The 25,496-nt window shown below is 42.4% G+C and overlaps 1 protein-coding gene and 1 long non-coding RNA gene across 17 annotated transcripts in view; one reads left to right on the forward strand and one right to left on the reverse strand.

The window, feature by feature from the left end:
* Window positions 1-358: 358 nt before the first annotated feature.
* Window positions 359-25,496, reverse strand: part of BCAS3 (BCAS3 microtubule associated cell migration factor) — a 488,284-nt gene continuing 463,146 nt past the window's right edge. For 7 of the 16 annotated variants that reach the window (XR_010593801.1, XM_065573036.1, XM_065573030.1 and 4 more), the window contains 2 exons: window positions 22,363-22,428; window positions 359-1,290 (listed from right to left, as the gene is read on the reverse strand). Coding sequence is in view for 15 of the 16 variants with exons in the window: in XM_065573036.1 (XP_065429108.1) it covers window positions 1,142-1,290; window positions 22,363-22,428 (215 nt within the window). In the remaining variant the exon portion in view is untranslated. The remainder of the gene's footprint in view (window positions 1,291-22,362; window positions 22,429-25,496) is intronic. The other 9 variants (XM_065573033.1, XM_065573032.1, XM_065573037.1 and 6 more) reach the window with 3 other exon arrangements.
* On the forward strand, window positions 4,966-13,860 carry LOC135976566 (uncharacterized). The gene is made up of 2 exons (XR_010593804.1): window positions 4,966-8,899; window positions 9,879-13,860. It is a non-coding gene; the product is annotated as an uncharacterized LOC135976566 (long non-coding RNA).

Below are 25,496 nucleotides of genomic sequence, written 5' to 3' on the forward strand. Positions count from 1 at the left end.
TGCTCTTAGGTGGGTTTAATTAAGGCCTGGAAGGTCTTAATATTGGGAAATAAGCACATACTATTTGATACAGGAATATATATGGAGCATACACACATCCTACTAACACAGTGATTCTCAAACTTTTGTCCTGGTGACTCCTTTCACACAACAAGCCTCTGAGTGCAACCCCCCTTTTAAATTTAAAACACTTTTTTTATATATAACATAGTTATAAATGCTGGAGGCGAAGCGGGGTTTGGGGTGGAGGCTGGCAGCTCGCGACCCCCCATGTAATAACCTCGTGACCCGAGGGGTCACGACCCCCAGTTTGAGAACCCCTGTACTAACACGACAGGAACACGGACACTAAAGCAGATTTGGTTAAACTTAGATTTATTCAATGACACATGCACATTTGGACAGCTAGTAGAGTTCCAGTGAACAATTTTTATAACTGAATATGAGATATTTATGACTTCTGTTAGTCAATTAAGAACATTTCTAAAACACATGACTAGAATAAAACTGGAGCAATAAAGATAATTCTTCCCAAGAACAAAAAGAAACTTCTTCATTTGTAATACTCCTGGCATCAATTAATATCAGCAGGGAACCAAAGGAGGACAGCAAAGAGATGCATAAACGAAGTAATAACATATCAGTCCTATTCGCCATCTGTCTCGTAGACAGTCCTCAAGTTTTCACTCCCATCAGTTCATTCTTCAATGCTCCTCAATTTTGCAAATAGCTAGAATTCACCGGCTGGATGGCTAATTCACCACTCAAGTTACGCAGATGCCCTTTTTTTAAACACAAAAAAGCAAGTAATGGTTGTAAAATCATGGGCTCAACCAAAAAATGGTTTTAAAAGTATTTCTCCTCTCAACGGTCTCTTCCTGGACACACCAAAACGAAGCCACCAAGCTGTAAGGATTGAAGAAAGAGTCTCTTCTTATCAATATTGCACAGGAAAACAAACTCAATAAATTGTCAATATATTTTAAGAAGACTTTAAGCAGAAGAGTCGTCAATATTTATTAGTGTAACGAGAACCATCCAGCAGTGCAGCTAACGCGTGGGTGAAATACACATCAAAACTGTTTAGCTGGAGGGACATTTGGTTAGCCAGTCTGAATTTCTCCTCGTATGTTTGGCTAATTTAAGGGAATCCTGTAGGGAAAAGACTTAGAGGCTGGTTTTCGTTTGTCGGGAGAGGTGATCTGTAACCATCAAAATTGCGTGGAATGCTTCCGCTGGTGGAACCAGAACTGTTACTGAGAGTTTCTATGCTTCCTTCTCGCTGAAGCTCTGAAATGGAACGAGAAAACAGGCCCTGGTTAATGTTTCAGATAAAAGAAGGACGTTTGCCATTAGAAGGCCATTTTACTGACAAATCTGTTTATTGTATTGCTGTTCTAACATTGCATTCACTCGTCATCCACCTTTTACTGGGTGATTTGACGAAACACTCCAGAGGCATCATATCTACTTCTTTGCTAGGTTTATATTTCAGTCTGAATAAAAATGGAGTTTGATTAAGACATCTAAACCCTGTATTTCAATTTCAGATGCGGTGTGTAATCACTTCCTTGGGGACGAGTACATTGATTTGCAATATATTAAGATCCCAAATTGGAGATTTGCAAGATTGAACTAAGCAGAATTATAGAAGTCCTATTGACAAACAATGGCATCACTTCACTTAACAGGCAGAGCTGGTGATATGACCGGACTAGGAAAAAGAGTTCAATTGTGATACTCGCTAACTGTGACTTGCAACAACTGCACTCAACCAATGCCGTTCAACAGCCTATTTAAAAAAGGATTTTCCACAACTTCTTTGTGCTGTACATACAGCGGAAAGCATCTTTGTGGTTTCTGAGGCAAACAGAAACAATAAACTTTCCTGGGTGCTTGTCTGCTCGGGCTACTATCTCAAAGCAAAAGAAGAAAGCAGAAATGATCATGGTTAGCGTCCATTTACATCACTAAAAGGTGACGAAACTGTAGAGATTGCAGAGGGCTGGAGGAGTCTGTAAACAGGCCCAGGGGTCTAAGGTTACTACATTTGCACAGGATTTATTCCCCTCTTGCAATCACACATGCATCATTCCTTCCCGGGCTGGTCTTAACTCTTGAAACACTCAGATTTTTGTGTGGGCAGAACATCGTTTCTAACTCGGACTCTGCGTGAGCCACTTGACTCCAAACGTTGACTCAGCGGCAGCGTGCGGGCAATGCGACTGGGCAGTCTCACACTCTCCAGCACTCAGCGGTGATATTAGGCAGGACCCCACGTAGAGCACAAGCATCCTCTCCCAGCCACTCAGTGACAGATTACAACAAATATTCTGGTGAGTTGCAAAGTGAGGGCCAAAGCCCACGCTGCGTACTCTGTTTCTACTCAAGCTGTCTGGATAAAAAGGGGTAAGACCTATGATGTGAAGCCCCTAATAATTCTGCTATGGGAAAGGGGGGGAGAGTCTATCTGTAGGCCATTGACCGGATTGGTATAATGTTGAAAGGCACTTGTGGTACCATGGTGAAGGGTACAGGATAAACACATGGAGCACACAGATTGACAGACAGACAAAGAGTTTTCCCTATTGACTTCAATGGGAGTTTTTCGTGAACAAGGACTGGCTAGGAAGCGAGTCAAGGATGGCAGGATTTGGGTGAATGATTCTAAATGTTGTTCGCCGCCGAATTTGACTGTATCGCTGCCGTTCACGGAGTTCACTCTCACAATGGGATTCGACCTCATTTATAAACATGATGACAGTCCCTTTATTGCGCTGAGACTCAGAGATAAGGACAAGCATGTAAGTAAAATGCACTGCCCCAGCGACAAGCGTCGTCTCTAAAACAAAAAACACCCCACCCAAGTACCTTTCTAACAGTTCCTCTTAGCATTAATACGAGGTACACGTGCATAGATGGGCTCATAGATCCATTTGAATTCACACCTCATCTAGTAAGACATGGCAAATTTAGTACTTGATCATGGAAGTAGTTTGCAAGGGAGATAATTGGCATAGGTTACACGAAAAAACAAACCTCTAGGAAGTCTGTCAACCTGTAAGAAGCGGTGACAATGCCCGAATCATGGTTTTCTTGACAGCGTTTTGTTAATGTCTTCATATTCCTTCACATCCTAACTGTCCCAGGAGTTCAGGAAGTAAAAACAGTCATTTAAATCAGAAATGAGCGGTGTATCCCACACGAACACTGTGCTGATCCTGGCTGATTTTGTGCTTTTATCTCCCCTTGCACACAGCTGGCTTTGGTTAAATGTCTCACGTCAGAGCTTTCACCCACTGTGTAGCCATCACCAATAAGACAGAACATGGGTAGGCTCCAATCAAACATCATTAGGGCTGTTGAACTCCTTACGAGGTTACTTTCCTCTCTCTCTCGCTCTCTCATTTTTTTAAAAACCATAATTGATTTTCAGGCAAGTGCTGCATTTTCAGTACCATTAAAAAAGAGGAGGAAGAAGCAGCATTTATTTTTCCTCAGTACTGTAGAGTCCCAAAGCCCAAAAGCCCAAATGCTGAGCAGCAAAATGCCAGCTTATAGGTGGGGGGAAGAGTGCATGAGATTCTGGCAGAGGCATTACATAACTCCAGCCTTTTTTAGTAACAGTGCCTTTATATTTGCCATTCCTCAGTGATTTACTTAGTATCTTAAAGTGGGATTTTTTCCCTGAGAATCAAAGCCTTAAGGGTTTTCAGGGGCGCTAAGCAATGGTAGCTCCTGTTCCTCTCAGTGCAAGGTGACAGTGCTCAGCACCTCTGCAAATTAGGCCACTCATCTGTATGTATTTTACTGCGCTATGAAATGGAAAACCTTTCCATTACAAACCAGTAGATAGTCATTGAAGAAGAACGCTCTCTGTGGGAGACTGCCTGCATTACTTCTCACCACCACTAGGGGCGCCATGGGGGCTAGTGCCAAGGAGAGTAAAACAGCACTGAGAAAAGCATAAGAAAATTGGAGAGGAGTTGAGGTTTAATGGATGGGGTACTGGACTGGGAGTCAGGAGACACTGAGCTCTTTGTGTGATCCTTGGGCAAGCTGCTTCACCTCTCTCTGCCTCCGTTCTCCATCCCATCCTTTGTCTTGTCTGTTTAGACTGTAACCTCTTTGCAGCAGGGCCAGGCTTGCTAAGTGTTTGTACAACGCCCATCACAATGGGGCCTCACTCTCAGCTCAGGCCTCTACATGCTACTGTAACGCAACACTACACAAATCAAGTTAAAAATGAGAATGAACAAAGTCTGACTAGGTTAACGGTTAAAGTAGAAACAAAGACCCAAGTTCTGGCTGCATGTAGGAACACATCAGAAAACCAACAGGCCTTGGGTGGAAGTTCTCACCCCAAAGCCCGTGTGTGTCTCTTGGCAGAGTTCCTCTGAGCAGCTCCCTGGACTCCTTTGAGGAGCAGTGGGCACTGTCTGGGGTTCTTTGCTCTGTGTCCCCCTTGGAAGCCCTGATTTTAAACCTATGACCTACGCTACCTTCCTGTATTTTCATTTGTTGTCTCCTAGATTTAGCTGATCCCCTTGTTTGTTTCTGGCCCTTTCCCTCTACAGAGGGGGAGGTGTTTTTGGTTTCATAGATGATTCCCTTTAGGGATCCATCCAGAACACAGGGACCAATGAGGCCTAAAGCCTACGGACATTCTGCTCTGTGTGGAGCCAGTTACACAGCAAGACAGAGGTGCAACATACTTTGATATGTAAGGTACCATTGCTCAAATCCCAAGTGCTATATTATAAAGCACCACTAAGAGGAACCCAGGCTCTCTACCCCTGCAGGCACCTGGGAAGGCTGCTCCCTATTCCGCCCCTCAGAGCAGCTATACAATGTAGGCATAGGCATTTCATGGTCACCAGAGACCAACCCCATTGTAAATATGGCCGTCAGGCTCATGGCTATTACATCAATAGACAAAGTCAGCATGGTCATTACATCCCTGAATGTCAATCAGATAAGGAAGCATTTTAAAGGGGGATAAAATCATAGACATGTAGGACGGGAAGGGACCTTGGGAGGTCATTTAGTCCAATCCCCTGCACTCAAGGCAGGACTATGTAATAACTAGACCATTCCTGACATTTGGCCATCTTTCTTTCTCTTATATCTCATTGCAGTCTGTGCAAAAGCCTTTCAATATGTCTATCTTCCTCACAGCAGTTTTTTCAATATTGTTTTCCTTAAAGGCAAATCAATTCCAGCAGCACTTATTAAGAACCTCGCAGTAACAAAGCAACGTGCATGTGTGCTAGAGATGAAATCCAAATTTGGTAAGACAACCACTTAAGCTTCCAAGGAGAATATTATGAACCATCATGAGCACACAAAAATCCTCCTTCGAATGATTTTCAAACAATCCTTAAGAGGTGTCTATTTAAATACATTTCAGCATTTCCATTTTAAATCACTTCTTTCTTTCATGTATGTACAGTTCAGAGGGGAAAAAAATCTCTGCCAATTGAAACCCTTGAAATGAGGCATTAGCCTGGGACTTAATTTATCAAAGGACAGACAGATTTTTAAATGATACGTCTTTTAAAGAAAATAAAAGGTTCCCAGTCCGATATTGTTAAACACTCTCAAAAATTATAATATGATCATGATTAAAACAGGGGAAAATGTTAAATGGTGGAGGTTTACCTTCCTACTTCTTCCCTTTTCCATCTTTTTAAAATCTACCGTTTTAAAATAATATAAAGGAATTAAAACAAAAAGCTCCTTTAAGTAATGTTAAGGTTGTGACATAAACCAAGCAAAGCCAGTGAATTTGGGGGAGATTTCCAAAGGCACAGATGGGAACTAGATACTTTTGTACCTTTGAAAATCTCCCTCTTAAAAGTTCTGTTCTTAACTATTCCGTTTATACAGTGGGGAAGGGGGAGGGGCAGCACACCTCTAAAATATGCATGGACCTCAAAAGTGACATCATGTTGGGGGCATGGATGGCTCAGGGGATAATGAGCCTTTTTGGTAGGTTGAGAATTCAAATCCAGCCCAGGATGGCAAAGCACAACGGTCTTTACCATCGTATGGCCCATGTGAAGTGTATCTGGCAATCATACTGCGGTTGCTCACATAAAAACACCCATTTTCACATGTGGATCTCACTGGCAATTTCAGCAGGCAGATGAAGGATTGAATGAGTGTAAGCCTAAATGCTGAAGAAAGAGGACTATTAATGAACTGGGAGTCAGGAGACCTCTGTTCTATTCCTTACTCAGCCACTGCCTTCCTCTGTGACCCTGGGCAAGTCTGAGGCCTAGTCTACACTCGGAAGTTAGGTGTATATCTACATCGCTTAGGGGTGTGAAACATCCACACCCCTAAGCCGACCTAACCCCTGGTGCGCACAGCTCTAGGGCAATGGGTCGACCTAGCTACTACCTCTCGGGGAGGTGGAGCACGTTTGCCAATGGGACAGCTTCACTGATCAGTGTAGGTCGTGTCTTCACTGAAATGCTACAACGGTGCTGTTTCATAGCTGCAGTGTTTTAAGTGTAGACAAGTCCTTAATCTTGCCATGTCTGCTTCCTTGTCTGTTAAAAGGGGATAATTCTACTAACCCAACTTTGGAAAGCACTCCAAGATCCTTGACTGCACAGCGCTATGGAAGTGTAACGTATTATTGTTCTAGAACCTTCTCAACCCCAGAGGTGAATCCTCCAGGTCATTGACATGGCTGTAAGGAAGCTTGCAAGGCTGCTGCCTGTGCTGTACCTGTTCTGTGGATAAACAGAGGGCTAAGTTCACTCAAAATCAAAATCCACCTGCAGAAGGAAGTGAGTGAAAGGCAGAATGGCAGCCTCAGCTTGGAACGTCCTTGGTTATGTTGGCTGTGGGAGGTCACAAGTTTAGCGGTGCTCAAATACTGGGAGACGGATCTGTCCCTGGTGTAATTCTGTTGGCTTCCATGGTGAGTTAAGACAGGAATGGACTTGGCCCTAGGTTGTCTGCAGGTTATTTCATCTACATTTCCACAGGTATATACTGCCAAGATGTATTAACTTCCTTAAATGTAGCAGTAAAACAACTTCTGATGATACACTTTAAGGGGCCTGTATACTAGCCAACAAATCGCATCTCACATAAAACACATTCCGTCTTGCAGATTTGCTGGCTATTTGCGATAACTTCAATTTGCTTCTGCTGAGGCAAGAAAACCGGGGTTGAGTCTTCAGGGTCTGCAAAGTGGAGAGGAGAAGGAAGAAGGGGGCCTCCGGGAGTTATTTATGGGGTCAAAATAACACAAGACCTGCTCTTCTCATCGCATTTCCACTATCAAGGAAATGAAATACTGTGAGAAGACCAGCACTTGCATTACTTTGGCCCCCTAAATGGCTCCCTGAGGCATTAAAAAGCCTGTGAAAAATAAACACAAATATAAACAAACACTAATACTGGAGACATAAATACTAAAACCTGCCCGCATCCCTAGGGGAAATGACTCAAAGTTCCGATTGGCCTAGAAAAAGCAATAGGCAGAAACATCTGCTGAAGAGATGAGAAGGGAGCCAGTTCAGGAGAGCACAGAGCAGCCCTCTCCTCACTTTTGATGCTCACTGTAACCGCCACCAGCAGAGCAAATGGGAATCACAGAATAATAGAGGGCTTCAGGGCACATGTGAGTTGAACTGTGTTGAGGAAAGAAACAACAACAAAAAACTAATCTCCAGTGCTGCACATCTACCAGATTTCAAAGGAAACAGGCTCCATGGGGCTCTAAAAATAAGCAGGAAAGAAATAACTGTCAACAATTATTCCCTACCAGCTAATGTGCAGATTTGTGTCAATGTGGCTTCGTGGCCCTGGGAGGCTGTGGCACTGATTCTCATCTATTGCTGGTGCAAATCAGGATTAAGTGCCTCTTAAATCAATGGAGGCATGCTAGTGTAGAACAGACCAGAGCAAGGACCAATATCTCCCAGTACAGAAGGAGTGAGAGAATTCGTTTCTCCTGAAAAAAAGTCGACAGGACAGAAAAGGCATGAGTGGAAATGCTGCAGGAAGCAGTGTTTCTAGTGGCTAGAGTAGGGAGGTGACTAGTTCGCAATACTTATTTCACTGTAAATTTCAGAGAAGAACCCTATCATATTTCCTCATGCTCAGTTAACAACATAGAAAGTTAGACCCCACTCCTTATACCGATACTATTGCAGACATTCTAAGCCTTGCAGATGAGGTTCACCCAAAACGCTGACAGCAAGATTTGGACCTGAAGAACAACAGACACACTGAAATAGCAGATAATTTACCAGAGTTGGCAACGACTCACTAACACAGTGGGATGAGGTGTAAAGTTTGGATGCCCACCGAGATGACACTCATTTTATCAGTGGGTGTTTATAACAGGTTATAAGTTCCTCGGGAAAGAGGGCTTGTGCTCTTACACTCATAAAGCACTACACACAGATGTACACTGTGTCCACAGCACTACACAACCCTCCGCCTCTGACTGTACTGTATATCTATGCCGAGAGGATATTCCTCCATCCCCAGGGTACATGGTACAAAGCCTGGTCATTTGTTTTGATAGAAGAGGCTTCTTTCTGCTTTCACTTTGGCCACTCTTTTCAAAAGTGACAAAGAGTTTAGGAAGACATCTTAAGGGGGCCTGATTTCCAAAGGGTGGGGGCCCAGCACTTCCTGGAAATCAAGCCCCTTTAAGGTGTTTCACGTTGGGCATGAGTCACTTTTGAAAATCTTGGCCTCTATCCCACATGTAAACCAAATGACCTCCTCACTCTCATTTATACACAGGCCACCTAGATTAAGGCCCAGCCCTGCCAGCGGGTGCAGGCACTCACCAAGTCGCTGTCTCCGTGCATGGACACGTATACACAGAGATAACAGCATAATGATGGGTGCCCCAGAGAGGCATGTAAGTATAATAATAATGATTTTCTTTCAGCCTTCTCTAGGTCCCAGTTTTTTTCATCCATCATCCTTTCACTCCTGTTGTCAATCTGTGGCTGTGCTGAATCAGAGACCTGGGGTAAACTGGGGACCTGTAATCAGAGCTGTGGAATGTGTAGGGAGAGGATGACCACTGAGTGACAGCTGCAGGGAGTGATCCAGGGTTAGACAGTCGGCATGTCTTCCTCTGTGCTTGGAAAGTGCGGAGCACATTTCAGGTACTACTGCAATTTAAACCTGATTAACAGAGCAATAGGAACTCAAATGCATGGCTCTGTGTGTTCCATTAACTCCCTCCCCATGCTGTCCTGTTTTCATCCCTGCCACAGGCTGAAAACAGCATCAGTGATATATTTCCTTCACATGCTGTATTCTGTTGCATTAGTGAGCTAATTGCGAGAAACTGGTAGGAAGCACTTATTTCTGTTAATATTTACCTTCAGTTTTCAAATACCAAGCCTGATCCTACCGTGCAGGCCCATCATACTGCAAAAATAATCCTCTGCTTTTACTAAGCTTTGTGACAAACGAGGGGTGGGGGAGGGGACATGGCCCTATCTCAAAGCTCGTGATCATCAGGTATGTGTCGGAGCAGAACAAGCTACATCAGGCACCAGTCCAAGCCAGGTTGCTGTACATTCAATTCGAAAAAGCTTCAGGAACTGTCAAAGGACCACAGCAAATCTAGAAAGGTATAAAGCCCTGCCAAGCCTAAATGTGAAGCCATTTTATATGGCACATTAATTCAATGCCTGAAGAAAATCTATATAGCCCTCTTTTGCCCGGAACACTCATAAATTATGCTGCCTTTCTTATTTGTGCTCTCTCTGTAGTGGTCCACTTGAAGCCATGGTATCTCCTTTATGGCTACTCAAAAATCGCATCTCTAGTGCATTATTTCTTCTAATGGTTTTTCCTTTCTCTCTGTTTGACTTCCCCTACAGCAGGCTGTTAAGCACAGTTTCAAAATATCCTCAAAAACCATTTGCTGGAAGAGCTGACCCTTTACTCTACCTACTGAGAATTGCACAAACTCCTGTACAGCATGGCAGAGATGCAGCCGGGATAAATGATACAATGACAGCCAGCCTGATGTGTCAGGGTAGTGGGGAAGCAGCCGCAACTCTGAATACAAGAATTATTCTTCATCATCTCAAACTGTCACAACACATTACACTCAAGCCCTCAGCTTGCTGAAGGAGTGACCCTGGACTGAATGGAAGAGTGCTTGGGGAAAGAACTAATTGTAGCCTCTTTTCACACGTCAGTCACTTTTCACAGCACCAAACCTTTCAAGCTCAACTAATGTCAAGTTCCCTTTTTCTTTTTCTGTGCTGAATATTTTTGAGTTATATCGACGGCATTTTTAAAGGAACCAGGGTTCCGGCAAGGGTCTGAGTTGTGGGGGAAGGGAGGGAAGTGTAAGAATTAGTGCACATTGGAAAGTCTATCAGACATCTGATGATTCATTAGGAATTACTCCATTAATAGCTAGGAATCAAGGAAGTGGCAAGGCATATTAGCAACTCATGTTTGAAGCTCTGAGTTCCATTTCTGTCATTCACCACGATTACTGCACAGGGTCCTTTACAATCCAAATTTAAATGGAAAGTGCTTAGAAGCACTGGAATGTACTCTCTGCCTTTTTGTGAAACTAGGATGCAAACCTGGTATTTGGTTTACCATAGGATAAGAGAAATGAGATGTCTCTCTTTAAAAAGGCCAGGTTAGATGAAACTTCACACTGGGGACACAAGCAACTTTTGGAAGAACAGTTCAGAGGCAAAAATTAGAACCTCATTTAACAATCAAAGCAACTTTCTTTTGTTTTGAAGAAAAGCAAATAGTCCCCCCTGCAGCTACACTATTCAGAATCAGAGCACTGTATATGTCCTCTTGCTTAGAATATCCAAGTATTAGAGAGTAGGGATGCTCTATATCTTCTTGTTATTAACCTAGATTGTAAAATCTTTGGGGCAGGGACTGTTTTAATGCGTGTGTGTACAGTGTCTGCCACAATTGGTCTCTGCTATCTGAATTCTAAGCACTGTTTATTACAAATAATAAATAGTTATTATGCAGATTCTGCCATCTGGATTCGCCTCCAAAAGGGTCCCATGTACAATGAAGGGTAAAAGACAACTTATACTAACACAGCGGAAGTCTTAAGGACCTGCTTTTGCAGATGTTTATGAACTACGTGACTCTTCCTAACACAAGGATTAGTAAAGCGTTTTTATTGTAATGTTGCTACAGTTAATGAACTGACCAGGTTCATTATGCGAGAACTTTCATGAATCTCCAAAGACCAGAGTCTGCTCTCATTTTCAGGGATATCTACTTGAAGGGGATGTCTACACCTCAAGCAGGAGGTGCAATTTCCATCTCAATGAAACATACTGGCGCTAGCTTGGACTGAGCTGGTGTGCTAAAAATAGAAGTGTCGCTGCCCCAAGCAGGATCCTGTCCAAGACACTAGGTACATACTTGGGCACTTAGCTCCTCCAGCTGCTCATGTCGCCACCTCTACACTGCTGTTTTTAGTGGCATGTATGTCTCCTCTATCTGGAAATTAGAAGGCTTGTTTGATTTCTGTGTTTGTACAGCTGCTACACAGCCAGTTGGGGGCATACCCTTTTTTTCAGACCCAGTAATAAAAAGAGCTGTTTTGTCTTAAATTTATCAGCAATTAAGCAAATGGAAGGATGTTTCGCATCAGATTATAAAGTTTGAAAGTAGGTAAACTTGGTGTCCTTCTCAGGTGTTAAAATTTTTCCTCACGGCAATGAAAGGGTAGCATATAGATGCACCATTGCCCTCTATTGGACAGAATTAAGAAATGCTTAGATGTGTGTCAGAGGCCTGATCAGAGCTAATGAAGATTCTCCTTGAGCTCAAGTGGTAGGAGCTGTGCTTTGGGAACAGCAGAACCATAGTCTGACTGTTAATTTCGGATTTAAAGACGCTCCAGTCGGTTGTGACAAATTTGAAGTTCCCAGAAGCAGTAAGAACTGTAGCAATTTTGTTTTTACCAGCTGTTTGAGTAAACGGACCATAGACAACTTTGAAAAGAGTAAATGCAGAGATATGATATTTTAATACTGAAAATGAATCACTGTATTGAATTTGTTTCACACCATTCCAACAGGAAAGATGCTGAGACCCAAAAGAAGGGGCTACATTACATTTTTAGAATACAAAAGACATGCAAACACTGCCTATGAAATTGGAAATCAGTGGCCTTTGCAAAATATTAGTGACTGTCAAATTATCTTACAACATCTCTAAGGCTGAATCCACATAGAATTCTCTATAATGTAACGTATTGGAGATGAAAGCTGGCGTGTCAGGAAAAAAAGGTAGTAGGGTCTAACGACTTGGAGGAGGGGATACAGAAGATAACACGTACCCCAAGGGCTGAAGACGAAGTCTTTTGAACATCAAAAGTCAACTGAGATTGCGCAATTACTCTGTAGTGCATTATTTCAATGCTAAAATGCCAAATGAATAACACTTACAAAAATTAAGAGGACATCTGCATTTACATAAATGTCTGGATTGACTTCAAGCAAGATGAGATGCTTGAGACAAGAATAAAACATTTTCATGTGTGCACCTTTAAAGCATTCTGTCTGCAAAAATAAATGGAGCTTGTTGTGTTTTCTTTAAAAAGAAAAACCCCAAACACCCCCAACAACTAGGTACATAAACAGTAAGATACCCAAATCTTTGGCATACAGCCAGGCTCTGAACATTTTATGGAAGGTTAAAAGTGCACCAGATAAAGGACTAAGCATTTAGAGAGACAATATTCTTCATGATAGGCACTTTCACGATGACTGCAGTGCTTTAAAAACTAATCTCAAGTTTCATACAGCTGTATATTTTTATAAAGAGGTTTAGGACATTTTGCTACTTAAATGGCACTTTCAGAAGACAAGTTGCTCATTTTAGCTAGTATGTGAAGTTTCAAAAGCTAAAAGAACAATCTAAAAGTTATCGAAAACAGATTTCTGTAGCCGAAGTACACAGTGTGAAATGTACTAACTGTTCATGCAAGATTTCCAAAAGTGTGTGTTCTCCCCCCTGTAAATGAAGAAGCAGATGTAATTGTTTTGATTTAAGAGGAGGGAAAAAAACAACCCCAAACTTCAAAGTCACAATATGCTGCTACTAAAAGTTTACTCTTCAATATCCCAACTGGTTTCATTTGCTTTCAAATCTTGAGATCTACAATGTACCTTCTCATATTTAATATATGTTTTCCTGCTGCAAGCCAGTGTGCATATATGTTTTTCATGTATTTAAGCAGAATTATCTTTTATCTTCAATTACACAAGCAGCCCATCTGTGTATTTGAGACCAAAAAGCATTTACAGAGAAAACACTATATTAAAATCGCTGGTTCTGGTCTCTTGTTCTAGGGTTGTGGGAGTGCCTCTGATTGCTCATTAGAGACCCCTCTACCAGGGAAATTCAAATTCAAATGTTATTCTGTATGTTCACAACCCTTAACAACTCCATGCTGTTAAACTTTGTTCTGCCACTTTGCTAGAAACAGAGCTCCAAGTTGCCTGGTCCTGCCCAAAAGTCTTGGAGAAAATATACAGGCTTACCCCTACTTCTTGTGGCCCAAAACATGTCTATTCAGTATGATCCTGAACCTGAAAAGCGCAGGGCACCCTCAATTCCCACTAAAGTCAACAGGAGCTGAAAGCACTCAGCCCCTTGTGGGACTGGGACCCTGTGTCCCCCACCAATACGACAGCACATCTTATTTTCATCTGATCACAGCAGCTCAAGACAATCAACGAGTGAGAAGATGAGCACTGCCTGCTTTTCCATCCCCAACTCAACAGTCCTAGGAAACAATCTGATCATGGAAAAGCTTCCTGAATGTCAACATAATAAATATGGTGATTACCTCACAGTCTGGGCATCATTTCACTGATACGCTGAACGAGAGATTTCAGACATGCCTAAACCTCAAAACCATTGCAATTTCTTTCATGTCTAAAACTTGCTTCACCCCCTCCCCCCCCGTCTGATTGGATCCCCTAACTATCCTAATTTAGAAAAAGAAGGTACTGTATAACTCAGGAAATGGACACATTTTGTCCTGTTACAGTTTTGTTTTGTGTGTGTGTGTGTGTGTGTGTGTGTGTGTGTGTGTGTGTGTCTGCCAAAAACAGTACTGTTGAGTCCCTCATCTTTGCAATTCATTTTGGAGTACTGCAGAGCAAAATCATCCTGGTATAGATTCCAATAACAGAACACCTATGACACAGTGACCCTTCTGTAAGGAGAGCTATAGAAGGACTCTGTGCTCTTCTCCTGAGGGAGAAGGATGCCCTGATGGCGAAAGCTCAAATGATTCAGAGTGTGGCTTTGGTTTGGAGAAGCAGACGAAAGTTTGGAGGCCAGATGACAATCTGGTGAAACTCAGAATAGTTCTTGAAGTCAACGGAGTCACAACAATTCACACCAGCTGAGGATCTGGTCCCAGATGCTTATTTAAACTATCTGAGCCTCTTGAATCTAAAAAATTAAGATAGAAATCTCATGAGAGGTTTTTTGTTTTTTTTATAGTATGTCCACCATTCTAGTTCCAGTCCCACCCAGGAACTGGAAGTTCAGAAAACCCCAAATGTGTATCCAAATATTTCACGAACACCTCAAAAGGGACTCTGTTTGAGATTGATTCTAAAGAGGGGCCCAGAGGCAGAGAGGGCTGGAAAGGTGGAGTGTACGAACATACTTAGTCCAAACAAGTTTCCCCATTGCTAAAAAGTGAAGATGAGTCATTGGGGCTGGGGGGAAGGGAAATGGCAGAAGAGGGGTGAACACCTGGGCTGCCTGCTCCACCAAGAGCTCAACATTTTTCAGATTAGTCAGTTTTTACAGATTAAAGTTGATGGCGTTGCTTTAAGCAGCTTGAGTTTTTCAACCTTGGCCTGATTTTCAGAAATGCCCTTTAATTTTTGCAGGCCCACAAATAATTGCACCCACAATAAACTATTTAATTAGTTTCCCTGTTTAATTGTGCCTGCCAAAACAAACAAACCAACAAACACCCTGTGGATTCAGTTATTTTTAGGCACAAACTAAAAGATGTCTCAAGACTCTTTTAAAACCCAAACCAGGCCCTATCTTTTTATTATTGGTTGCAGAATGTCTTACCCATATAGTACCAAACTCTGACCTTTGGAAATACACGTGCAAAGGAGCTCTGACGGAAGCTAAATCTGAAGGCATAATTTGGCCCTCAGTTAACTTAGATGCATCTGCGCAGCATCTTCATATTTGTTCTCATGAAAGCAGAGAGCAGCTGTCAATTGCTTAAAATAAGGATCCATTTTAATTAGAAAAATCTTATTTTATAAATCATTAAAATATCAATTTTAACATTTTAGGCTTTTTTTAAAGAAGTTCCACATTTTAAAACCTGGCCAAATGTGTGAATGTACTGCAGCCTGAACCAGCATGTAGCTGAGAATAACTCTTGACTGAAGGCTAGAAGAATTCATGTAAGACCAGGGAATTGCTCTACGTGAACAGGGAACTCTCTGGGAAGATCTCCCTGACCAGACTAAAGCATGCACCAGGTGTTCGGGCAGTAGAAAGAGGAAGCTGTGGGGTGTGTTTTGTGGTCTGAATTGGAACAGCACTGGGGGCATAAGGAGCCTTTCAAGGAGGGACTCTGTGGGACTTCCTATTCAGCACATGGGAGAAGGCCACATCTGGATTCTGAGGTAGGCATGAGGGCCCAGAGGCTTTCCATTCTCTCAAGCTGGCTAGCAGGCTGCCATTATCTCTCTCTTGAAACAGTCACCCACATCTTGGTCTCCTCTGGACTAAAGTTCTGTAATGTACTCTGCTTTTATAGCTCCCACTGAAGTCTTTTCATACCCCTCCCTCCACCACCACATGCCACAGTGGAGCATGTGGGCCGAGCTGAGGGAGCACACATCTTTGCATGGGTGGGAACAGTTGCTAATTCTGTGTCCTCTCCCGTAGTGGCCCCTTGGGCGCATTCTTCCTGCCTGGAGTTTTCCCAGACAAAACGCGCCAACAGGAACAGCTGTAGGTGCAGTGTCCCACCCCAGCGGCCCTTTAAAGACCACAGTATACAATATAACAGTCAAAGTTCAACTATTGAGCAGATCTTGAAAACACTTATTGAACAATGGAAAGGCCAATAAGCCATGGGAGTGCTATGGGAGTGCTCCTGGGAGAAGGGCTCACATGCCTTTGGAGGAAAAACACTACAAACAACTTCCTTGGTGGAAAAAGACCTTTCTAACAAGCATGCATTTCCAAATGCTGCCTGTGCCAATGGCATTAATGGAATTTCCGTGTTCTAAAATAACCAGTCTAGCCAATTCTAGATGCTGTGTTAGATTCACATGGCTACTAAGTTTGCTGGAAATCATATGGCTTTGATTAAGAGGTTTTGGGAAATCCCATACACTGAACTATGAATGCACTTGCTGAGAGGGCCTTCTCTAACTTTTCCAGAATTGAAACTGCTGTAGTATTACTCTCCTTGCTGGTCAGCCTATAAAGCAGCACTGACAAAAAGGCCCCAATTAGGATTAATATTGGTAGAGATGCATGGATACAAACCTAGGCCTCATACAAAGGCCACTGAAGTCAATGGGAGTCTTTTCATTACATTCAAAGGGCTTTGGATCAGGCCTATAGGATGAAATCTTGGCCCCACTGAGGTAAATGAGAAAACTCCCATTGACTTCAAAGGGGCATGATTTCACCCCTACTCTCCTTATCTAACAGCTGTGAGTGATTGTTTTAAAATGTCCCTCCACTGTCCTACCTAGTTCTATCAGCAGGGGAAAACCAATTCCCTCTCTACTGGGGGACACAATATGAAAAGTGACATGGTAAAGCAGAAGATTTTGCAATTTATGAGGAAAAAGTACCACTGGTAACTGAATGTTAATGAATCAAAATCCTGCTAATGTATGAGAACCATAAAGTGAAGCATTAAGAGTTGGCTCGCAACGAAAGAAAAACAGACCTGTCTATTTTCATTGTTTAAGATGAAGTGTAAAAAGGAAATAAAGAGCAGAAACGGGGGGAAGTCATTTAGATTTTAAATTTTGTTAAAGGTTTTAATCTCTCTCTAATCTATTCCTTGTATCGTCATGGAATTTGGTGTAATTTAAGGAGGTGCTAGCAAAAAAGGCCAAGATTATTTTATAAAACAGATCTATTTTACCTTGTGCCTCTCTAACCCTGGGCAGAAAAGTTGAAGATCTCTGATCTAACCAACTTTTAAAAAGAATATTTCTTTTGATGACTCCCTAAAGCAATTGTATGGAATTATGCTATAGACCTAAACAAATTCCATTTTTGCTGAGTGTCACTTTGGCTTGGCAGATTTTTCCATTTGCAATGAATAGTGCCTGCAAAACTATATCTGCATTATTTTTGTCCAAGGATAGTAGCATAGAACATTTAGCAACTATAAACAGAGTAGGATGAAAAATGCTACAGCATGAGAAGAGAGCTCAGGATATAATCTCTTCTGACCGGATGCCTGCAAGATGTCACTGAATTCTCTCTCTCTTAGTGCAACCCGTATGGAGCCAATATGAACTCCCAGCAAAGTGCTTAAAACCCCATTATTTATAATAACTGTTAAATGATGAGACATTGTTTACCTAGATCGCAAGATAAATTCTCACTTACAGAATGCTCGCCTGAGTGTCCTGAAAGTCATCTGGTTTTTATTTAAATGCAAAATGTAATTAGACTCTCAATAACACAGCAGAAGAATTCAGTAAGATATGGCTTTTCACTTACAGTTTAATATTAACATTTTCCCATAAATGTTAATGAATAAAAGTCTATTGTTTTATTTATGATACATGGCAGAGGGTAGGAATGGAGGGAAGGATAATATTTTCATACCATGACTGCAACGCTCTTTGACTTCCAGGGAGCTAATGGTGCTTAGCACCTCCCAGGGTCTGACTTAGAGACATCACCTCCTGCTGGTTATAGACGGAAGTGTTGCCTCTAGAAAAGACAATTCCAAGCATTAGGAAGTAGCTGAAGTGATAGGCAAGGGCTGGATCAGCTGATCTACAATAAGGCCTTCTGTTAAGGTAAATCACTTTCTTCTCCCCCCCCCCCCCCCCGTTGTCGCTGTCCTCATTTGGTGGTCAATCCTTCCTTACTTCCCTGGCCACCTCCCACTCTCCTCCTGATTAGTTCCCCTCTAAGCACTACAATGGCAGTATCACTGCTAGCTATGCCTGCTGAGCCAGTGTGCCAGAGGAGGGGTGAAAAAATATGGGTCATCAGATGGGGCTGTGGGCCCAAGACAGCGAGGGTCCTTAGACGCTATGTTAAATGCCAAGCTTGGATAGCAAATCCAGATTTTCAGAAAGTTCAGGTTATTATTTATCTGATATCCTTTTCAAGAAACATATTAGGGAAATGACTGGTGTCCTAATTCAAAGTCAGGCAGCAAACACTATGAAACCGTAGTAGAAAAGGGTCTGCGCACCTATGACTGGAAAGTGGGGTCTTCTATGAAAAGTCCTGTTATTTCTCTCCATGCCACAGACTGATGCTGCCCTCCTTTGGTTTAGGAGGCTCAGATGGCACTTCAGAGCTGCCCATCAATGCTGTTCCTAAATGTGCAGTACTTCGGTTATCTCAGGAGCTGAGCTGTTTCCGCAGCACTCCCGGTGGCTGCAGGTCTGAGGAACAAGAGACCGGATGCAGCGGCGGAACACGGGCCTCTGTGGCTGCATGAAACAAAAACCACAGGGCCAAGAGGTTGGCCCCTACTGGTGCATTTTAACTGTTTTGGTCTTTGACCTTCCATTTATTGACAAGGATTTCGCAGTGTTAATGTTTATTTTGTTGTCTAATGTGACTCATACTTTATTGTATCTTTCTAATAAGAAGAGTTCATTTCAAAGTTCTCCTGCTTAACAATGCATTGCTTAAATGGTTTCCATTCTATTTCCTTCTCTCCTATTTTCCCTAATGAGCACAATGCATACTTTATGAGGGCTTTTCAATAACTTTGGGTCTTTTCCTTTTCACGATACAGAGAACAGTACATTAATGACCAGAGGCTGGCGTAGATGCTACACAGAAGCCAGAACGGGGATTTAGCTACTGCTAGCATATTGTTTCAAGTTAAGCAAAGGGACCGATTTTCAAAGCGTGTATAAAATATGAGCTGGGAATCTACATTAATGGAAGATGCTCAGATACTATGGCGATAGGCAACAGTATAAAACACTGAGATGATTAGATAGATAGATAGATAGATAGATAGATGTAATCCTCTCCCCTCACCAACCTGGAATCTGGCCAGCCTCCCCCCCCACATTCTACAACCACTACTTCAGCATCCATCCATCTATTTAAAATACTTATAGGCCCTTCCCCCCATTCATGCTTCACAATCTTTAACATATTTATCCCCATAACACCCTGTGAAGAAGAGCAGGGCTATTATACCCAGTTTACAGTTGAGGCACAGAGGGTATGTCTACACTGCAATTAAAAACTGCAGCTGGCCCATATCAGTTGACTCAGGCTTGCGGGACTCAGGCAAAGGGGCTGTTTAACTGTGGTGTAGACTTTGGGGCTTAGGCTGGAGGCGGGGCTCTGGGACCCCATGAGGGAGGGGGAGGGTTCCAGAGTTCGAGGTTCAGCAATTTAACGGCCCCTCAGCCTGAGACCCGGAGTCAGCTGACATGGGCCAGCCACAGGGGTTTAATTGCAAGGTAGACATACCCAGAAGGACTAAATGACTTGCCCAAAGTGGAGCAGGGAACTGAGGTGCAGGTACCACCTTAACTGCTGGACCATCCTTCCTCTCCTACCAGCCAGACTATAACAACAATGGTGGCCTGCTACAGACTCACTACACAAGGGCTTTGGCCAGGGGATCGGCGTGATCTGGACTCACTTGCTAATATCACCCTTCCCTTAAGTCTGCAGCAGTGCTCTGCAGCATGGAGGGGATGTACAGTCTCCTGGTGTGGCCTCTTTGTGACCTGCCCCCTATGCAGCAGAACTACATTCAGTCCTGCTACTCCGGGGACTTCGTGCATCTGTGCAAGGGATTTGCCCTTTAAGGCTCAAATACCTTGAGCTGGTGTCTAAGGAGGTAGGTGAGAGGGCTCTGGGATCCTCTTTACACGGTTCAAGCAAGAGGGCAGGATCCCTCCATAAAGCACAGGCCTGTGCTAAGATAGCACACTAGCCTGTACCTTCTGTCCCCAAGCTGGCTACTGTTAATACCAATGAATACTTTCAGCCTTATTCTTCACTGCTGGACTCCAGTTTTAGGCTGATGTAATGAGTTCTGTGTATTTACACTGGTGTAAAACTGGAGTGGTGAATCAGTCCTCTAGCACTTACGTAGCACATTTCATCCATTGCGCTCAAAGGACTTTACTAAGTGGGTATTATTATCCCCATTCTGCAGATGGGGACACTGAGGCACAGCTGTTTGCCCAAAGTCACAAAATAAGTCTGTAGCACAGCTGAAATTGGAACCCAGGTCTTCTGACCCCCGGTGCACTGGGCCGTGGTGCTATCAGCGGCGAGCGCTAGCCAGCAGATGGTGGATGCAGAGATGTTGAAACCTGCAAAGTACACATGTACCCATCTCACGGAATGCAGCCCTGGCCTGCCAGATCTGTGCACATGCCTTCATCCTCGCTCTGCTATCATACCACCAGTCAGAGCAGGATTTGGCTAACAAAACACCAATCTGTCTCAACTGCTGGATGGTGGGAGCCATTTACCCCTACCCAGAAATACTCAGACCCCAAGCTGCAGCCTACATACAAATAGCTGCAAGCGCCACTAAAAAGAACCACAGAATTATTGGAGTTAGAGATGGGGAAGTCCTACTAGGCTACCCAGTCTTCTACCCCCTGGCCAGTGCAGGATTGTTCCCTCTAGTAGACTCTCTAGAGCTTTGTCTTTGTCTTTTAAAAGGAAGATTTAATAAAGGAATAAACATGTAAAAAAGCCAAATGGACGGTGCTCCAAACCACGCAATGCAATTAGAAAATGACTTTAGAAACTTGTTAAAATCAATAGATTTTGCGGGTACCAACCTATATTTCATTAAGTAGCAAATGCCATCTTGAGGGATTGACACTGCAAGGTACTGAGCACCCCCAAGCATAGAAGCCAAAAAGATGCTCAGCTCCTTGAAGGATCAGGCCCAAACCGAATCCCTCCAATGGCCTGCTCCCATTCCCATTGAAATCAATGGCAAAAGCCCCAGTGATCCAAAAGGCTACTGCTTTAAAAGGATAAGAGTGTATAGGACAGACAAACATGAACGAAGCCACACTAAAAAGAAGGGTTGTTCAGAATTTCATGTGGAACACCAATGTACTGCGGTAAGAGAATTAATCTACTTAATCATTTGAACAACAACAACAAATCTCTAAGGAGAAAGTCAATTGTTTTCCTGCTAACTGCTTTGAGACAAAGCAATGGAAGGAAAATGTCCAGTTCCAATAATGTCATAACTTGATTATAGTCTGCACAGAAGACCTAAAACACTTGGAGAACAATGAGTAAGAAATTAAGTTTCAAATTAAGTGCTGGCCCTACAGCGTGCCACTTCTTCATATTATGACAGGAAGGATGTTGCTGGGCTCATTTCACATATGCTAGCAGGTGATGCATGGATACGGTAATCATTTAATCACCTCCTACATTTTTTCCATTTCTTTCTCCAGGAGGAATGACAAATCTAGAAATGTGATTCCACTTTGTTTTATTATTATATTGATTTTCCTGCCTAGAGAAAGTGCATTTGTCCTCTAAACCGGCACACTGGCAAGAAAGGGTTAACAAAATGTTTATCACAAGGCTGGCTTCAGAGTTGAAAGTAATGTGATCAGTAATGAATTTTGTGTTACATTAGGTTGTATAAATGGACAGACAAGCGCAGACAACAAGTGGCCAGGAGTCGGGGCTAATCTAATGATGTAAAAATAGAGACAGCACCAATTATACTTGGGGCCAGCTCAGAGCTCCTGCAGGGACTGCAAATGAATAGGTACAAATCAAATTACTGACTAATAGACGCACTACAAGAGAGGGCAGTCAATGCTAAATGCATTAGGGCCTTGTGACCTCCCTGCTCTGAACAGCAGAATCCTAAATTTGACTTAAAAAAAAAATCAAAGAAACTCTTGTTTGGTTAAGAAGAGAGATAAAACAATGTTGCTTGTTAAATGAATTAAAACATTTAATTTTTTTTTTACCCTTTGTTACCATCTTATGTGAATACTGGACATTTCCAAAAACCTTTTCAAAACTGACAGCGGTTTTGCTTTTAAAACAACAAGAAATATTCTCTGTGCAAAAGTTAAGACCTGATAACAATGCAGTTATGTTACATACCAAAACATTTCAAAGCCATGTGCCTCTCTGTGGAGATGTTTTTTACTGCTACTTCAACGGCTGTGTCTGTATCAAAAATAAAATATGTCTTTAATTTGTTTTTAAATAATAATAAAAAATAAAAAGGATTTTCCCAAAACAACATTTGATTATAAATAAATGCAATTGACCAGCTTATCAAATGGTAGAAAGTCAGAGTTGTCTCTTGGTACGCACACACCCTTTAGAAACATCACGAGACTTGCAGCTTCTTCTACAAATGGCAATGAACCTAAATTCACACTAAAAATATTTTTAGTAGCGGCATCATCGTCTCCATTCAAAACGTCCCTAAATAATGTATGGCCCAAAAGAAACTTCAGTGAAAGATACAGTCACTCCTTGTCAAGCTCTGTGCAGCTAACAGAAGCTTTAAAGGGGAAATGGCTGATTTGGCAGCATGTGGCTGGAGAACCTCGCTGTTCCCCCACAGTGCAGGTTTAAAAGTGGCTAATAGCCAACATTCCAAGGATTTGGTAATAGTTATTAAGTTAAAAACGCATTTGTTGGCCCTACTGCATGTATGAGTTGTCTGCTAATGGAAAGTTTATGGACAGTCACATAAAATGCACACTTGTGTGCAACTTGAAGTTGTCCAGGGACGAAGCGAATGGGAACCCAATTTTAGGGTATCTAATGTATTTAGCAGGATGTATATAATTTACCAGCTAAGATAGGCATACATATGCGGCACATGAAGAGACAAAGCTCTTGAAAGCAGACACAGGGTGTGCTAGAATGGAGATAAGAATACACAGACACTACACAGAAGAAAACTACAGGGAGGGGGCAATGACTACAATTATGCTGAAGAAATTTCAGAAAGTTAAATCAAACCCATTACAGGGTGGAATTTAAAAGCTATCAGACGACACTAAACACCACACGTCTGGATACATTTTCAGTGTAGCATGCAGGAAATGTGGCACGCGGTGCCAAACCCTCAGACGGTGTAAAACAGCGCAGCTCCATTGATTTGTGGGAAGATACACCAGTTCCTCAGCTGGTGAAAATTGGTGTGTGATGGCTGTCACGACTGATGGGAGATACACATTTATATCTCTGAACAGTGCTCATAATGGACCTGGAAGAACGTACATTGCCATACAGCGTGTGAGAGATAACGGAATGAGAATCTGTTAATGTAATAACGACGGTAAATGTGTGCTTCTCCTATGCTGTGCTTTGAAAAATAGACCTCTGAAAGACTCCTATATATGGAAAAAATATTGAGACTTTATTCAGATGAATCTTGTGATGTAGAAATTGTTTGGAGCTCTTGGAGTTATCCAAGGGGAGAATTTGGTCTCGGAGCCTGGGATGAATGCCCCAAGCCTTCAAAGCCCCCTTTTAGTAGAAATGTCATTTTATGTGTCTGTGTGTTTGCTGCGTAAGCTGCCTTTGCATTGAATCTGTGCAGATGTCTGAGTGCCTAAAATGCCCTTCAGACGGCAAATCAATTACGTTGAATTTTTGTCCACCACCCAGTTCAAGGTTGGAACTGAGAAAAGATTGACAGGGAAGAGAAAGAACAAAATTCCCTTAGTTAAAATAAAGGAAGAAGGAAAGGAAAGAAGAGGAAGGAAGGGATGTTGTCTCTTAACTATTTACAATTCAGGCTCTGACAATCACTGTGCGTGGCTAACTCCATTCCTGGACTAAACATCCAAAGATAGGTGTCTACTCATCTTTGAGTCTCCACACACAGAGCTTGTGACCTTACCCATTTGTTCTACATAGAAGTTGTTCAGCATTGGCAGAATTCAACAATCAATGGGAATGATTCATTCGCTCCTCAATTTTAGGCAGATGAACATCTTTTTGAAGTCAATACATGCATGCATTGTGCCCTTTATTTCTTTTCGTGAACTTCAGAGATAGGCGCAAACCACAACGTTCGTATAAGGTTTTCAAAAACTTCCCCTCCCAAAGCTCGAAGGTGTTCAGGTCTGGGATTTTGGTTCAGCCCAGGGTAACAATATGGTAACCAGATGCAACATTTGATTCTAGATGTGAGTTCAGATTCTGAGCTTTCCTAAAGTTCTCTCATACCAATCCTGAAGTTCAGAAGAACTTTGCTTGATCTCACACTGAAAGGCCACCTTCAGTTCACCCAACTGCAAAATGGGCACCTGATCCATCGTGTTAAGGCAGTCAGAGGCGGGCTGATGTGATGCTGGCCACATCATTCTCCTGTGTACCGTTGGCTATGAAACTGCTCTCCTTCAACCATGTCAACTTGCTGAGCCATTGGCTCAGAGGAACTTTGACTTTTTGACCTTTTCTGTTCCTAAACTTCCAAAGTTGGTAGTTAACAGATTTTGCATTTTTGCAGGGATCTCTAATAAAAAATTTACCTTGGCCTTTCATGGAAACTCAACTGTAGTCACATTAGAATGGGCTTAAAATATTTCCCTTTAAATTCTGTTCTTACTGCTCTATACAAATCTTGTTGGTTTTTTTTGACCATGATAATGGCAATGCTAAAAGTTTGCTGGGGGCAAAATTCATAGCTAGAGTTGGGTCCAAGCTGCAAAAATTGGGGATTTTTCTGCAGTGTCTGAATACATGATTTTAGCTTGAACCCCTCCCTGCTCTTGACACATGATCCAAATTAATTTAGAGAAACAGATTATTATTTTGCTGCATGATTTAGGATGCAAACTGAACTAATGCAAGGCTCTATATTTTATGATCAGTAAGAAGGCACACATCCTTACAAAATCTTACAAATATATAGCAACGGAAGGATCCCAAGATTGCCAAATAATGTGTGTTTTGGTATTATTTGCAAAATAAAGTAGATATGAGCCAGCAATATAACACCGAGGCTGAGATACAAACAGTAATGGGGAAGATTTAGCAGACGAGCACTCCAGTATGAACTTAGAATCATCTGAGGAGAGTGACTCAGATTCCACACTTACGAAGTCCCATTGACTTCAGTGGCATTATGCTCATAGTACTGCATTTGATGGGGGCACTGGTTGTGCCAGCATCAAGTCTATCAATGTAAAGCAGACTGAAGCAGATTCCCTTACTCTATGCTAAGAAAATATCCCCCAAACAGCATGAAATACGCTTGTGTTGTTTGT

Source organism: Chrysemys picta, chromosome 19 (assembly GCF_011386835.1).
Source record: "Chrysemys picta bellii isolate R12L10 chromosome 19, ASM1138683v2, whole genome shotgun sequence".
NCBI classification, from domain to species: Eukaryota; Metazoa; Chordata; order Testudines; family Emydidae; genus Chrysemys; species Chrysemys picta.